The sequence below is a fragment of the Pipistrellus kuhlii genome, unplaced genomic scaffold, assembly GCF_014108245.1.
Source record: "Pipistrellus kuhlii isolate mPipKuh1 unplaced genomic scaffold, mPipKuh1.p scaffold_m20_p_3, whole genome shotgun sequence".
In the NCBI taxonomy this organism is placed as follows: Eukaryota; Metazoa; Chordata; class Mammalia; order Chiroptera; family Vespertilionidae; genus Pipistrellus; species Pipistrellus kuhlii.
Window position 1 is genome coordinate 90,894,413 of NW_023425529.1, and position 18,154 is coordinate 90,912,566.

The following is an 18,154-nucleotide window of genomic DNA, read 5'->3' on the forward strand; positions in this document are numbered from 1 at the left end:
GGAGTGGCATTTCTAAAAATAATTTTATCCAATGTATGCATCAGTCATATTTGAGGACAGACACAAGAATTCTAATATGGTAAAGTTTTAGAGCACTATACAGGTATTAAGACATGATCTGTACCCATAGGGGAAAAACAGAAAAATCAAACTTCTATAAATGAAGAAGATTTTGGATACATATAGTTGGCATAAAAAAGAAAACAAAATTTTACACTTTCATCAGACATTTTTACAAGGAAAATGCTTCAATTATCATGTCTTCAATGTCATTATTCATATATATACATATATATATGTATATGTATATATATACATATACATATACATATATATACATACATACACACACATATATACTGAAGTGATGCAGAAAGCCACAAATGAGAAAAGGACACTAAGGTTTTAATAAAGGGAACAAAAGTTACTTTTACCAGTATAGATTCACATTACAGTACACCAATATTGACAGCATTCTCTTGTCTATTTTTGGTACAGAAGATGGTCTCTCTCTACATAACTTTGTAAGGCTTCGGTAACTAAAACATAAAATAAAACAAACAAAACTCCCTCCCCCCCAAAAAAAACACCAAAAACCAAAAATAAAACAAAAAAATCCAGCCTATTAGTTTACAGTTTATTTTAAAAATTCTGAAAGACACTGCAAATTCTAAACTTTTAGTAGTGCTACCCATACACAACCATGTGGTCAAGAACCCAGTAAAAGAGCCAGCCCCCTTCAAGGAAGCGTTTCAACAGTAGAACTGTGCAATATGGATGTTTCTTACTACAAGGAAAAAAATTATACATGGCACATTCTCATTCATATTTTGTAATGTAAAATGTTATAAACATACCTAATCAAATAAATAATAAAAAAATTTGAATGTATTTATTAAGTATACTAAAACAACTACATAGAATAATGGCAACTTTCACTCACAGATTATTTACATGGTAATACCCAGTGTGGGTACACTGCTACAAAACTCAAAACAGAAGAAGTAAACTTGAAATGTTTTCCATAGTAAAGATCTAGCAGCATGACTATCTAATGCTGTTTTATCCCAAATGCTTCTGAAATGTTCCTTTTTTAGTCTGTGTCTTCATCCAGTTCATAATAGTCTTTATCATAAATATCTTTTACTAAAAGAACCCGTACAAGCATATTTTCCAAGGTGTTTCGGTCCAGTGAAGTCGATGTGTACCAGACAGGGCTATCTGTAGAACTAGAGCATTCTGGTTGCAAATAAAAAACATCCATTCTCTGATTAAGATTCTGTGGACTTTGGGAAAAAGGAGAAAGTCAATTTTACAGTGTATGTACAAAATTCCCCACAACTTTCTGTCCTTCTTTCAGGAATATTTCTATGACCACTAACCACATTATGCGGGCTGAACATATGCACCTCATTACCTACATTAAATACTCTATCCTTCAGATATTTTTTAAGTTAATTTCTGTGACAAAAGATTATTTTCCATCATAATTTAAATCATGTTCTTCACTGAATCCAAGACACCATTAATTGAAATATTATTTTAATATTTCCACCAAACAAGTAAAACACTGCCAGTTATAATTTTTTCCCAATTATAATTTTTAAATGCATCAATTGTAACATGCAGCCCAGTTTCAGAGTTAGTAAAACATCAAAAATGTTTCTTAGAATTGATGAAATATGGTAGCACGAAAAATAAAAATACCAGCATTATACAATAGAGGTTAATTTTTAAAATAGCAACAAGGTAACATTTAAATAGGAATTTCTGATTAACAAATAGTTACTACCACTGCAAGATCATGATTCTGTTGCAGCCAAAGAGAGCAACCCCCAAACCATCACGAGAAATATTACCATCATGCTATGGGTAACATTACTATTTCTATGGGTTCTTGAGAGCTAACTTGGGGACCTAACAATTTATAATAATAAAAACGTAATATGCTATTTAGACCTGACAGCCAAACGACCTTCCAAAGGTCATTCCAGACGTCCTTCCAGACAAAGCCATGGCAGTGGGGGCTGAGGTAGAGACAGGGGCAATCAGGCAGGCAGGTAGAGACAGTTAGGGGTGATCAGGCAGGCAGGCAAATGCTTAGGGGCGATCAGGCAGGCAAATGCTTAGGGGCGATCAGGCAGGCAGGCAGGCAGGCAGGCAGGCAGGCAGGCAGGCAGGCAGGCGAGAGGTTAGGGGCAATCAGGCAGAAAGGTGAGTGGTTAGAGGCCAACAGGCAGGCAGGCAGACATCTCCTGAGGGATCCCGGTTTGTGAGAGGGTGCAAGCTGGGCTGAGGGACCTACCCCATCCCCATGCATGAATTTTGTGCACCAGGCCGCTAGTAATTTATAAAACTGATTATACAAGAAAATATATTCATGCTAACCTTTTGAAAAACAGAGTGCATATTTAATGGCCAAGCATAAAATAATTTATAACCTCTAAACATATCATTGGTTTAAAATATTTTTAAATGTCTGTTGGTATCAGATTAGGGGGAAAATAGTGGTACAGCTGAAAAGCATACTGCTTTCAGAACACTTATCTTTCAGACCTTCTTAAAGGGCAATTTTCTTTTCAATGTATATATTTCATTTTCCTCTCCCCCTATTTATTCTACCTTTGAACTTACCTTTTGTCCAAAGCATGGCAAACTATAGCCCATCACTTTTTGTGTAAAGTTTTATTGTAACACACTCATGACTTTTACTTATATACTGGAAACCTAGTGCACAGATTCATGCACTGGTGCAGTCCCTACACCTGGCCTGCGGGGATCTAACCAAAACCAACTCTCTGACATCCCTGAAGGGTCCCAGATTACAAGAGGGTGGTTCTGGGGTAACGCACCAGGAATTGGGCTCCCTCCTCTCTGGTTCTGAGTGTGTCACCCAAGAACCACAGCTGCCAAGTCACCGCAGCTCAGCAGCTTCTGTGTTGAGCGTATGCCCGTTGGTGGTCAGTGCATGTCATAGCTACCGGTCAAATGGTTGCTTAGACTTTTATATATGTATATATAGTATATGGCTGCTTTCTAGCTATAAAAGCAGAATTGACAAGCTGCAATAAAAATTCTGTAGCCCAAAAAATGCCTGAAATATTTACCTGATCCTTTGAAAAAAGATTTGTGCCCCCTACTTTAGTCATTAGAAGTACTATAATTTAAAAGATTATAGGATTATGAAAAGACAGTAAGTAGTAATTTCATTAGTAGAGAACAATTTTTTAACATTTGCTTAAATCCTAAAGTATGAAATATAAACTGGTATTTTATAATATTGGGAACTAAAAATGTTATAATTAAATGGACTTAGATATAAGTGAGAAATCTAAAGAATGATCAGTGGGAAGTGTCACTTCTTATTAATTTTAAATTCAAGGCAGCTAACAAATGATTTTAAAATTAAGTATCATTAACACTTACCTTTTAGACAAGTAGCATTCAAACATTTTCACAGGACACCTAGAAGGATTGACTGTATTTTCAATTTGTTCAAATACTGGCTCATCATCTTCATGTTTTCTTTTTCCAGTAGTAATTTTATCTTAAAAAATAAAAATTAAATGAACTTCCTAAGCCCACTCTTGAAGAAAGATGGTACTACCTGCTCTATTCAATCCTAGTATCTGTTTTACCAAAGAATGGGCCTAGTTATCCTTCAGAGACCTAAGTGTGGCTTCTGGTAATTCATAATTTTTCAAACAAAATGAACTGAGATGTTTTAAGGAGACATGGTCTGTCTTATTTTTATGAAAAGGACAGTCCTAAGGTTCTTAACAAGTGGCCTAAGTAGTCTTTAGTAAGGCAAAGTTTGGCTATCTCTGTCACAGACAATCCCAAATAAAAATCTGTTATATACCTTCATTATCTGTTCCACATAAGGAAGACACTTGATATCGAAGACATGCTTTGTTTTCCATTGTTAAAGGATTTTTTTTCCAATGCCTAAACACAGTGCCAAAGGAAAGTCTTAAGTGTTGTTCCACCGTTTTCAGGCCAAAATACTTAGTGTTAAAGTAGAACAGGGTATTCAGAAGAGCTACTGGAGAATGTGAGCCTAGTTGTTTTATCCTCCAGAGATAATCTTCTTCAACTCGAGAAAATATTGACCCTTAAATAGAGAAAAATATTTTTTAAAAGTTATAATAAAGAAAATAGTTTTCATTTACCAGCTAGACAGAGTTAATTTAAGAACAAACCTATTGCCATTTTCCATTCACACCAGGTCAACTGGAATGAATTTCAGAATTTTCTATGCAGCTCATTAGCAATACGGAGGCTAGGAACACAAGAGACTGGAACTAGCACCTCTGCTGTAAGGAACTGGATGTTTACTTCTATTCTATAGGATAAGTAGACAATGGTCAGAAAGGAATTTAAATCTGTAAGAATTCCTGAGAAAAATAGATGATTCCATTCATAAACATTTTTACTTCACACAAATAAAACAGAGGTTTATTTACATCATACTCTCCACTTGGGCTTAAGAAGTAAATATTCAGTTTCTTACTCAAGAGAAAGAAGGCCACATTCATTACAAAGCTCTTAATAAGCACTAGTTATCAACAACATTCATTTCTAATTCCTCAAAAGATGAACCATTGAGTTCACAAATATATACTCTAAAAAATGCTAATTTAAATTATTTCCTTATTATATTTAACTAGAGGCCCAGCACATGAAATTGCACATGGTAGCCAGCCACTGATCGCAGCCCCGCCCACCAGTGTGCACCATGTTCACCACCCCACCCGCCTGCTGCCCGCCTTGCTGCAATTGGAGCCTGTGGGCCATGGTCGTTTGGTCTTCCTGGACACTGGCTTTTTATATAGATAGATAGATGAACATTCTGTAAAATTAAAAATCCCAGTAGCAATTAGCAACAGCTTTATTTCAAAAGAGCATTACCATCTGGAAGTATGCTTGGTTGCCAACTTCGGAGGATTTTATTCAATTCTTGCTCAAATGTCTGGTATCCTGGATCAATAAATATGTTGTCTTTTCGATTACTACCACACAAGTACTAAAGAAAGAAAAAAAAATCTTGAAGGAAAACCAGCTAATTATAAGATACAGAGAAGCATCGAACAGACTGTCAAATTACAGTGGGAAGGCTAGGGGAGGGAAGGGAGATAAAAGATCAACCAAAGGACTTGTATGCATTCATATAAGCATAATCAATGGACACAAGACACTAGTGGGTGAGGGCATGTTGGGAGTGGTGTGGGGGGGGGGCACTGGGGGAATATGGACACATATAACTCCTTAATAAAAATAATTGGGGACAAAACAAATTTAAGAGGCATAAATAATAAACCAACAGTAGAGACAAAATGGAATATAAAAATAACTAATGCAAAAAAAAGCAGAAAAACACACAAAATAAAGAATAGACCTAACAAATACAAAACAATCAGCAGGATGATAGATTTTAATCCAATGATATTGGTAATTACAATAAAACCTTAATATAACAGACCAACCCAGGCAACAGTAGCCACATTTAAAACAAAACAGGTATAATTAAATATTTTAACCCAATATATCTAAAACATGTAATTTCAACAAATAACATAAAAATTAATAAGATATTTCACATTTTTAAAAACTTGAATTCTTTAGAAATCTGTATTTTACACTCAGAGCACTTCTTGTTTTCAAACTAGCTATACTTCCCCATCTTGTTATGGACTAATATTAGTAGGTATCTATCTACTTAAGCAGAAATTCTGGTACTAGTATTTGAAAAGTAGAATTAAAGTCCCATACAACATAATTAATAGGCAATTGAAAAGCATGTATTTTAGAGAATATGTTCAGAATATTAACATGCTTGTTTAAACATGTATTTGTCAGTAATGCGGGAAATAAATACTGTCAAAGAATGTTTTGAAAAGCTAGTTAAGCAAGAAATCTATTACATATAACAATATGCATAATAATTTATAAATGTTGAGACTGTAAGACACTCATATAGTAATTTGAGGAATATTAGATAAGAGATTCTACATCAATGATGAAAGACTAAAATTGGCAGTCTTATTAAATGCTATTTGTAAAAAGTTTCATTTGCTGAAACCAATTTGGCTCAGTGGATAGAGTGTCAGCCTGTGGACTGAAAGGTCCCAGGTTCAATTCCAGTCAAGGGCATGTACCTTAATTGCAGGCACATCCCCAGTAGGGCTTGTGCAAGAGGCAGCTGATCGATGATTCTCTCTCATCGATGTTTCTAACTCTCTGTCCCTCTCAGTTCTTCTCTGTGTAAAATCAATAAAATATATTTTAAAAAAATAAATAAAAAATAAAATAAAATAAAATAAAAAGAAAAGTCCGCAACAACTTTCAATATTTTCCATTTGGCATATACAATCTAATTACTATAATTATGTGGCACACCGAAAAGAACATTTTTTGCCAATCTGACAAAAAAAATAGGTATAATTTTTGCTTCAAAGTGACTTTTTGAAATATCAAGTGCCTATAGTTGTGTGTAAGGAATTCTGGTACCAAAAATAAATCAATCAGGAATAATCTTATTATGTGATGTGACCAATATGATGCAATTCTATTACATGACCTACAATATATATTTATGGATAAAGACAGACCACTTACACCAAATGGCTATTATTGTATTGGCTGTTGTTTTTTTTCATTTGATAATATTAGGGAAACTAAGTCAGTGCCCCTGACTAAATAATCAGATATTACATGTTTTAAAAATTCTTGTGACACACCAATTGAAAATCACTGAACAATTGAAAATCACTGAACAAAAGAATAGATCAAAACTTCCTTGATCAAATGCCACAAAGCTATTAAAAAAAAAAAAAAAAAAAAAAAACCAAAAAAAAAAAAAAAAAAAAAAACCTCAGGAAGCATCCTACTTAAAAACCAAAAAAGGAAAGCAAGGAAGGAGAAAAACCTTCCCCAAAGGATTACATGCAAAGCAAATGTTTTTACTCTCACCACTCATCTTTTTGTGGAACCAAAACAACAAATGTAATATGGCAAGAAAAAGAAGTACAAGACATGCAGATTGGGACGAAAGAAGTAAACTGTCTTTATTCATACATGACATGATTTTTTATGTAGAAAATAGTATGAGGGGGAAGAAACACTTTACCTACTGAAACTAATAGTGAATTGGCACATATATGGTGTAAGATGAATATATAAAAATCGATTGTATTCCTATATGCAAATTTATCAGAAGAAATAACTAACAGAGCAATAATTATTTGACTAGTGAGAAGAACTAAATAGACTACAGATAGGTAGGGTAGAAACCCATTGTGCTGTCTTTGTTTTATTACTGTTTGATTTAAAGTTATATAATGTAGATATTAGTTTTTAAGTTTAATTACAAGTAGTAGCAATTTTAAAGAGAATTTTATAAAAACATATCATAAACTAGAGTTGAATTAAAACGAGAAGAAAAAGAGGTTGGAACTCAATCTTTCTCCTTCCAAGTTAACATGCAGAACTCTATTGCTCTTTCAACACTTCTAAAGTTGGTTAACTAGGCCAGCGTTTTTCAACCGCTGTTCCGAGATGTTGCCTGGTGTGCCGTAGGAGCAGACAAGACAAGAATTTTATAATTTTTCACTATTTTGTTTACTTAATATTTCATAATAAAGTAATTATAAAATACTTTCTTTGTTTATTTGATTCCTATTCAAGAGAATTACTTTATATATAGTCAATATAGGCACAGAGTTAAATTTTTTAACATTTTCTAATGGTGGTGTGCCTCGTGATTTTTTTCATGAAACAAGTGTGCCTTTGCCCAAAAAAGGTTGAATAACACTGAACTAGGCTGTCAAGAGGGTGCATATGTAATCTCTGTCCTCTTATCCTACCACAATCACATCAAAACTACAACAAAGCAACCACTGTGAGATCTATAGGAGGGGCAGAGACTCTAAAGAGGCTGGTCCCACAGCCATATGTGTCAATTTAAAATGAGAAGAGAGAGAAACCAAGATGGCGGAATAGGTAAACACCTATATTGCTTCCTAGCACCACAATTTCAAAACTGCAACTGGAAGACAGAGCAGACATCATCCAGAACCACCTGAAAGCTGGCTGAGTAGGAAATCTACAACTAGAAGGAAAGATAAAAGGACACTGAGACTCAAAGGAGCTGTGGAGGACAGAGGTGCAGAGACCCATGCTCACAATGGATGGGCAGTTGAATACTCGCCTAGCTTACTCGCAGCATACGGAGAGGGCAGACAGCAAGCGTGTGGCTAGCTGCTCATTCGGGAGGGAAACAAAACCTCCTGACTGCACTGAAATCTAGTTCCGGATGAAACTTTGGGTACCCAGACTCATTTGAGGAGAAACAGGACTGTCTGGCAGCAGGTGAAACTCAAGGGCAGCCTTCTCTCAGAGGTGCGTGCAGCCACTGCGGTGGTACACTGAGACAAAGAGGCCTTGTAGGGTGGGGCTGACTGGAAACCAAGGCTGTCTGCTCCACCCTGAGACTCTGCCCCATCCAAGCTCAGCACAGAAACTCTCCCAGCGGAGACAGCTGATCCTCACATCCAATTGACCTGGAGGTCAACTCCCCCCAACGATACTAACAACAATCTAGACTTAACTACAACAAAACTGCACACACAGCCCACAAAGGTGGGCAAACCAAGAGTGTCCACCTCAGATAACTGGGGAGGCTGAGCCACTGGGTCCTGCTAGGACACCTACCACACAAATCCACTCCATCAACTCAGGGAAGCAGCCAAACTAGGGAGACAAAGAGGCAGGTCACAAATGAAGAAAATGGAGGAAAGTAAATGATTGGATATAGAGTTCAAAATCACGGTTATAAGGTTTTGCAAGAATTTTCTAGAAAAGGCCGATAAATTTAGCGAGATCCTTGAAGATATGAAGAAGGACCAACTAGAAACTAAGCATACACTGACTGAAATAAAAATATTATACAGAGATCTTACAGCAGACTAGAGGATCCCAAAAATCAAGTCAAAGATTTAAAATACATAGAAGAAGAAAAAAAAACGAAAAAAAAACACTCAACCGGAAAAGTAAAAAGAAAAAAGAATCCAAAAATATTAAGTTAGTTTAAGGAGTCTCTGAGACAACTTCAAGCATACCAATATCAGAATTATGAGGGTGCCAGAAGAAGAAAGAAAACAAGATACTGAGAACCTATTTGAAGAAGTGATGACCAAAATCTTCCCCTATCTGGTGAAAGAAATAGACTTACAAGTCCAGGAAGGACACAGAACCCCAAACAAAAGGAATCCAAAGAGGACCACACCAAGACACATCATAATTAAAATGCCAAGGGCAAAAGACCAAGAGAGAATATTAAAAGCAGCAAGAGAAAAGCAGTTAGTTACCTACAAGGGAACACCATATGACCATCAGCTGATTTCTCAAAAGAAACTATGCAGGCCAGATGGGAATGGCAAGAAATATTTAAAGTGATGAATAGCAAGAAACTGAAACCAAGAAACTGCAGCAAAGCTATCATTCAGAATTGAAGGTCAGATAAAGAGCTTCACAGATAAGAAAAAGCTAAATGAGTTCATCACCAACAAACCAGAATTATATGAAATGCTGAAAGGTATTCTTTAAGAAGAGGAAGACAAAAAAGATAAAGATAAAAATTATGAACAAAAAATATGTAACTATCAACAAGTGAATCTAAAAACCAAGGGAATAAAAAATCTAATGAACAGAATAAACTGGTGAATATAATAGAATCAGAGGCATAGAAGGGGAGTGGACTGACAATTCTTGTGGGAAAAAAAGGAGTAGGGTGCAGGAAAAGACTGGACAAAAAGCGTACAACTATGGATGAGGACAGTGGTGGGGAGGTAAGGGCAAAGGGTTGGATAGGAACCTGGTGGAGGGGAGCTATGGGGAGAAAAAGGAGGAACAATTGTAATAATCTGAATAAAGATTTATTAAATTGTTAAAAATCAGAAAAAAATAAATAAAATTAGAAAAGATATCCCAGCTGCAGATGACCCCCTGAAGAGCAAGAAGCCTCAGGCCCACACTAGGGGCCCAGCCCAGGGTTCCAGTTCCGAGAAGAGAAGTCCCCATAACTGTTGGCTGAGGAAACCAGCTGACTGTGGCTAAGATAGAGGGCTTTTGGGAGTCCCAGGCAATTCCCGTAAAGAGTCTGCACAAGGACTTACTCAGACTAACTGGCTCTGAGCTCCATCACTGGGAGAGCAGCTAGAAAGGCATATCAGACATACAGGGAGAAAATGAATTTTCTGTCTTCAGTATGAAGGGCCAACTTTCTCCCAGTCAGAAGTGGTAGAAGAGACCATTTTTCCTGTGCTGAGGACTCCCTCCACAGACTGTTGTAGACTGGCACCGTACCTCAATCTCCATCAACCTGGTTAACTTCAATTAGTGATTCTCTGAGACCCCAAACCACCTAACTTTCAGACCCACCAAAGCTGTTTTCAATGGCTTTTCCATACAAACGCCAGCCTTGGCTCAAGCTACAGAATTTCCTAAAATCTCTACATGAGTCACAAACCTCCAACAAGTAGCATCTGGCCTCATCATGCCCTGAATCTCTTGCTAAGCTAAGTGGCGCCAGGCCTACACTAGTGATAGTTGGCCTCTATCTGCTGGTTGGCTCTCCTGGGCCCTCCAAGCCCTGTGCACACTGCTTTGTAGTTCAAGTCGCAGCTCATTTTTGCTTGTACTTCCTGGGAAGCCCTGTAAGTGGCCAGCTTCAGAGCACACCAGAGCACCACACAAATCACATTACTAGCTACACACTCAATAGGTAGACTAATCAGGTACCAGATCCTATTGAAGTGCTACTTAGGGTAGGCCTCTGCACAGCAGCTCCTCTACTCTGGTCATAGCCAGTTCTCTAAGGCAGTGTTTTTCAACCTTTTTTGGGCAAAGGCACACTTGTTTCATGAAAAAAATCACGAGGCACACCACCATTAGAAAATGTTAAAAAATTTAACTCTGTGCCTATATTGACTATATATAAAGTAATTCTCTTGAATAGGAATCAAATAAACACAAAGAAAGTATTTTATAATTACTTTATTATGAAATATTAAGTAAACAAAATAGTGAAAAATTATAAAATTCTTGTCTTGTCTGCACCTATGGCACACCAGGCAACATAGTGTGCCGCGGAACAGCGGTTGAGCAGTCTGGAGGCAAATCCCTCCCAATGACGTGCCAACAGCAATCAAGCCTTAACTATAATAGGAGAGTGCACACAATCCACACTGGGTAGTGGCCAGAGTACCCAGATCAGGTGACAGGGAGTCTATGCAACACCTACAGAGCACTTACTACAAAAGTACATTCTACCAAGACTGGGTAATGTAGTAGATCTACCTAATTCACAAAAACAAACACAGGGGAGCATCTAAAATGAGGAGACAGAGAAATACATCACAAATGAAAGAACATAACAAAACTCCAGAAAATGAACTAAGTTAAATGGAGGCAAACAATCTACCAGATACAGAATTCAAAATACTGGTTATAAGGAAACTAGAGGCCCACTGCACGATATTTGTGCAAGAATAGGCCCCTGGCTTCACTTCCAGCTGCCCAGGAGCCGGTAAGTCCCCGCTCCCTGGCCGCCCGAAACCAGCAAGACCTCACTTCTGTCTGGAGCACCACTCCAGTAGCTCCCTCTGCTGCCCCCCTTCCTCTAATAGCAAGCTTAACACCGCTCTGCACCTTCATATGCAAATTAACCTCCATCTTTGTTGGGTTCATTTGCATACTGATTGGCTATGGGTGTAGCGGAATGATGGTTAATTTGCATGTTTCTCTTTTACTAGGTTAGATGATAAAACCTCAGTGAGAACTTCAACCAAGTGATAAGAAACACAAAAAAGAGATAGAAACATAAAAAAGAACCATTCAAAAGTAAAAATAACATTGATATAAGAATTACAGGAAATCAACAGAATCAAATCAGCAATCCTATATATAAAAGGGAAACATGTAAATTGAACGTACATCCACTATACTCATCAGCCAATCAGGAGTATGCACATTAACCTGACAAAGACAGCAGGTATATTTTCATACACAGGCACCAGGCAGAGAGCAGAGCACTAGAGCCAGTAGAGAGTGGAGCAGCTTGGGAAGCTTGGCTCCCCAAGCTGCCAGATGGAGAGCAGCGAGGGAGAGCTGGCAGCTTGGAGGACTTGGCAGAGTGGGAGGCCATGGGACTGAGACAGAGCAGGAAGGGAAAACCAAAAGCGCAAAGGAACACCAGGAATTCTGGGAACAGTAGTTCTGGTGGCAGCCCCAGGCCAGGAAGCAGAATCCCAGAGCGCGGGGAGCACCAAGAATGCTGGGAATCATAGTTCTGGTGGCAGACGGATCTCCAAGACACTACAGCAAAGTGAGCCTGGAGCAAATTACTGTTGCGGTGGGGGATGGAGGGAAAGCAAAGGTGAGAGACACAAGTAAAATCAGAGTGTCAAGGAAAAATTAAAGGGAATATATCCTAAAACTTCCAGGAAATCTCCACCAATGAAGCAAAGAAGAAGAAAAAAGCCTCTATTATTTTGTGAGCAGCAAACCAAACTGGGTTGGAATCTCAGACAATTCGCTCACATGACTGCAAAGACAGACAGAAACTCACTGATTGGAGAGGGCTCCCCTGAGAGCTCCCAGATTGGAGAGGGTGCAGGTCAGGCTGAGGGAACCCCCTCCCCTGTGCACAAAACTTCATGCACCAGGCCCCTACTTTGGAATAAAAGGAAATAGAAAACACCCAATATATAGAGCAAAAAGAAAAAAATCCAAAAAAAATGAGGATAGCCCTAGCTGGTTTGACTTAGCATCAGCCTGAGGACTAAAGGGCCTCAGGTTCATTTCTGATCAAGGGTACATGCCTGGGTTGCAGGCTCAGTTCCCAGTAGGGGGCATCAGGAGGCAGCTGACCAATGATTCTTTCTCACTGCTGATGTTTCTCTCTCTCTCTCTCCCTTCCTCTCTCTCTCGCTCTCTTAAAAAAAAAAAAAAAAAAAAAAAAAAAAAGGATAGTATAATGAGCCTGAGACAACTTCAAGTGCACCAATATTCATACCATATTGAAAAAATAATGATGGAAAATTTCCTTAACCTGGTGGAGGAAAATGTAAGTCCAGAAAGTTCAGAGAGTCCCAAATAATATTAACTCAAAGAGGTCCACAAAAAGACACATTGTTAATTAAAAGGCCAAAGATTAAAAACAAATACAGACTTATAAAAGCAGAAAAAGAAAAGCAGGTAGTTACCTACAATAGAGGAAATTCCCCCTAAGATTGTCAGATGATTTCTCAACAAAAACTTGACAGGCTGAAGAGACTGGCACAAAATATTCAAAGTGTAAGGACCTTCAACTAAGATTATACAGCAAAGATAAAATTTAAAATCAAAGGTCAGATAAACAGCTTCCAAGACAAAAAAAAAAAAAAAAAAAAAAAAAAAAGCTAAAGGAGTTTATCATCACTAAATCACTATTTCTAGAAATGTGAAAGGATCTGGTCTTCTTTAAAAACAGAAAAGAAAAAAAATAGAGAGAGAAAAAAATCTGAATGAAATGGCATTAAATAAGTTATCTATCAAAAGTTAATTTAAATGCAAATGGATTAAATGCTCTAATACAAAAACACAGGGTGGCTGAATGGACAATAGAACAAGACCCTTACATATGCTATCTACAAGAGACTCACTTCAAATCAAAAGAAACACACACAGACTGAAATAAAGGGATGAAAAAAGATATTTTGTTCAAATGAAAACAAACAAACAAAAATAACTGTTTACTTACACCAGACAAAACAGACTTTAAAATAAAAGGCTATAAAAAGAACAATCTAGCAATTTTGCTTCTGGGTATTTATCTGAAGAAACCCAAACACTAAACTGAAAAGACATATGCCCCATATATTCATTGCAGCATAATTTACAATAGCCAATATAATAAAATATGACCAAGCCATAAAAAGAAAAAAACTTAAAATATTTCCATGTGCAAAAACATAGATGAAACTACATGGTATTATGCTAAGTGAAATAAGTCAGGAAAGGAATGACAAATGTCAGATGATTTCACTAATATGTGGAATCTATAAAACAAAATAAACAGGCAGAACAGAAACAGACTTTTTTTTTACTCATAGATACAAAGTACATTTTGACAGTTACAAAATAGGAGGGGGTCAGGATATAGGTGAAAAAGATAAAAGGATTAAAAGTACAATGGTAGTTCCAGAATAGTCATGGGATATAAAGTATAGCATAGGGAATATAGTCAAGAATATTGGAATAACTATGTATGCTATCAGATTTATCAGAGTAACCACTTTATAAGTTATATAAATATATAATCACTATGTTATACACCTGAAACTAATAAAATGTACATCAACTACAATTTAAAAATTTTAAAAATTGCTCTGGACGGTTTGGCTCAGTGGATAGAGCATCAGCCTGCAGACCAAAGGGTCCCAGGTTCGATTCCAGTCAAGGGCACATCCTCAGTTGCAGGCTTCTCCCCAGCCCTGGCCCTGGTCAGAGTGCATACAGGAGGCAATTTAATCTCTCTTCCAGTCTCTAGAAATCAATGGAAAAATATCCTCAGATGAGGATTTTAAAAAAAATGTTTTTAATTATTATAGTAAAAATAAAAAAATGGAACTACTGCTAAAATGATGACATATATGTTCTCTTTTTTAAAAATTACCTTAAGTAAGTATGCACACAGTTGATATATAGGACTATTGTATAATAATAGCCATAGCAATCACCCAGATCAGTAAGTGGGAACTATGGGGACAGCATGGTACAAACACAAAGAAGTAACACCATCTCCTGTTTGCTCCAAGGGAGAATTATATGTAATAACCTCGAGGCCCGGTGCATAAAATTCATGCGGGGGGGTGGGGGGGGGGGGGCGCATGGGTGTCCCTCAGCCCAACCTACACCCTATCCAGTCTGGGATCCCTTTGGGGATGCCCGACTGCCAGTTTTGGCCCAATCCTCCTAACCACTCACCTGCCTGCCTGCCTGATTGCTGCCTGCTGGCCTAATGCCTAATTGCAACCCTGGCAGCATGATTGACACCTAACAGCTCCCCTGCTGGCCCGATCATCCCCAACTGCCCTCCCCTCTGGCCTAATCACCCCCTACTGCCCTCCCCTGCAGGCCTGGTCCCCCCCACCCCAGCCCCCAATTGCTCTCCCATGCAGGCCCAATCATCCCCAACTACCCTTCCTTGCAGGCCCAATTGCCCCCAACTTCCCTCCCCTGCCAGCCTGATTGCCCCCAACTTCCCTCCTCTGCTAATCCTATCACACCTAACTGCCCTTCCCTGCTGACCACCTTGTGACAATGTGGGGGTGACCATCTTGTGACACAAGGGTGTGAGGGTCAATTTGCATAAGACCTCTTTATTATATAGCACATGTGTCAAACACAAGGCCCGCGGGCCAAATCCATCCCGCCAGGCCTTGCAATGTGGCCCGCACCGCGCTGTCATCACTGCACTCCGCTGCGTTTCCATCACAATGACAGTTTATGACTGTTCAGTAAACCATTCGGCCCGCGATTTAGGCTGGATTTTAGATTTTGGCCCCTTCTCTGATTGAGTTCGACACCCCTATTATAGGATAACTTGTTCTGACACCAGAAGATTGAGATGTTTTCAACTACACCAGTTAGCATATTTACAAATGCTATGCCTACTCTTTTTTACTACAAAACATAATGAAGTAGAAGGGGAAACATATACACAGTTCTAAGCCTTGTGCCACAGCCACTGAAGCCAGATATGTTTCAGAATTCAAATGTTTTGGACTTCTACAGAGGAAACAGACCATTACACAACATTCCATAGGGAAGTACACTACACTTGTTTAGAAGCATTAACAATTCTACAAGTCTACAATTAATATACTAAGACGGAATTTATAAAATTATATTTTTTCATTGATTTCAGAGAGGAAGAGAGAAACAGAAACATCAATTATGACACAGAATCATCAATCAGCTGCCTCCTGCACCCCCCCACAATGCAAGATTGAGCCAGCAACCCAAGCAGGTGCCCTGACCAGGAATCAATCTGTGACCTCCTGGCTCATAATCCCATGCTTAACTACTGAGCCACACTGGCTGGGTTAAGATAGAATATTTTTTGAAAGTATAATAAAGAAAACAGAATCACAACTCTTCAAGTCAGGTTTTACTATCAAAAGAGTTTCCAGAGAAATCTTAGTTCTCAAGTTTTGGGATTTTAGAATGGTGAACCTAGTATCGCCATATAAATATGAAGCTCAAAGTATATGTAAATCTATCAAGTTGGAATAAGAAGAAACAAAATTTCTCTATTTCTTTTAGACTGTTACTACAAAATATGTGATGGCCTTTGAACACACAGTAATGTATAGATAGCTATGTGTTAATTCCCCACACTGCTTTCATTATCTTTGGAAATTATCTACCCTGAAGAGAATATAAATAAAATACAAATTAAGACAATTCCAGTTTTTTTTCAGTAACTTATTTCAATATGCTGTTAGCAGCTTAACATTAAATTTTAGGTCTTTAAACACCACCCTGCATAAGAAGATCTACTTCCATTATTTACCACATTTACATACACACAGAATGTGAAGTGAAAATCCTTTTTGACCTCTAGGTTCAAACCTATACAATTTTTTTCAGAAACAGAAGTTATTGCCATCAATGGAAAACTCCAGATTCACAGACATGCAGCTGAAATTTATTCAAAATCCCTAAAGAATGATCCATTTTGTAAGATGATTCCAAAGAACTAATGTTTCTAACATGATAGAAAAACGTGACCAGTCCACACAGAAACAGACCAACTATATGAAGAAACCAGACATTTTCATTCACATGCATTTCAGCAGCATGGATCTATGTATATCTGCATGTATATCTGCCCTTATCTTATATATGGTAACAAACATACAACTTTGTCAGATATGTTACAAAAGATACAGACATTTTGAGTGGCCTGTTCTTACTGGTTTTTGTACTGAGTTCTGAAGAATGTGGTAATTTTTAAGAAAATATCACATTATAGCACCTAATTACAAAGCTCAGAAAATCCTTTAAAATATCCTAGTTTTTGTCATAGATTAAATCTTTTTTTGTCTCCATGAAGTTTTGTTTAATATTCTTGAAGCATAACATTTTTCTGTTCAAGAAATACCACAACAACTTTTATTAACATTATATTCAAAATTTGCCTGCAAATTACTAACCTCCTGTATTCCAAGGCAAAGATAATAAATGCTGTCAGGTGCATAACTCTCTCCATTTGGTCGGCGGATCTCATTGACAAAATGGGCTAGCCCATAGTTAAGCTCAGCCGTGGTGTGAGACAGCAGATCCTCTTTTAACTTTACTAATTTAGCTAAAAAGAAATAAAAAATTAGTAATTGGTATTACTACTGTCTTAAGATTAAGAAAGCCCCTGAAATTTATTGTATGTAAGAACTTAAAAGTAAAATAAAATCTACATTTATTTTTTAAAAGTTAAAGGAAGTTAATAACAATATCTTGCTGTTAAATAGGACATAAGGAAAACAAAATCAGAACACTTACGAGATTTTAGCTCATCTAATACCAGAAGATCTTCATCAAATTGCCTCGTTTTGACCCAGTGTTTCCATGCATTTACACCATATGTATACTTGAAAGGAAAGCTGCATTCTGAATTGTCAGAACTATCATCATGAGACTGGTATCCTGATACAGCTTTTCTCTTGGCTCCCTATTAGTAAAATACCACTGTAAATCTCCTTTTTTTTTTTTTTAAGTCTACATTATTTCATGACTTTATATAAGCCATCAATCAAAAAATGCAAATTAAAGAGCATATACTTATATTCTTAGAATTGACCGGTATTCCTGAAAGTAAGAATAGTCACCTATAACATGTGTTGAAATATATTTGCAGAAATGCCATATTTCTACATAAACCATTGTGTACAATAAAATTTTATTAACTTATGTTGTGAGTCTCTGGTGAGAAAATAAATATATGACATGAACTAATAATCTGAAATAAAAGGATAATAAATATTAAGAGATAAATGGAAGAACTTTATAATAATTCCACCATAAAGGAAATGACTACTCAACTCTTTACTTT

General features: G+C 37.2%; 1 protein-coding gene across 12 annotated transcripts in view; it reads right to left on the reverse strand.

Annotated features, from left to right (window-relative positions):
* Window positions 1-384: 384 nt before the first annotated feature.
* Window positions 385-18,154, reverse strand: part of ZMYM2 (zinc finger MYM-type containing 2) — a 146,822-nt gene continuing 129,052 nt past the window's right edge. For 7 of the 12 annotated variants that reach the window (XM_036455398.1, XM_036455404.2, XM_036455400.2 and 4 more), the window contains 6 exons: window positions 17,605-17,773; window positions 17,262-17,413; window positions 4,912-5,026; window positions 3,863-4,114; window positions 3,427-3,547; window positions 385-1,286 (listed from right to left, as the gene is read on the reverse strand). In XM_036455398.1, coding sequence (XP_036311291.1) covers window positions 1,094-1,286; window positions 3,427-3,547; window positions 3,863-4,114; window positions 4,912-5,026; window positions 17,262-17,413; window positions 17,605-17,773 — 1,002 coding nt within the window. In that variant the 3' untranslated portion in view covers window positions 385-1,093. Of the gene's footprint in view, window positions 1,287-3,426; window positions 3,548-3,862; window positions 4,115-4,202; window positions 4,398-4,911; window positions 5,027-17,261; window positions 17,414-17,604; window positions 17,774-17,930; window positions 18,062-18,154 lie in introns of those variants that run through there. The other 5 variants (XM_036455406.2, XM_036455405.2, XM_036455401.2 and 2 more) reach the window with 5 other exon arrangements.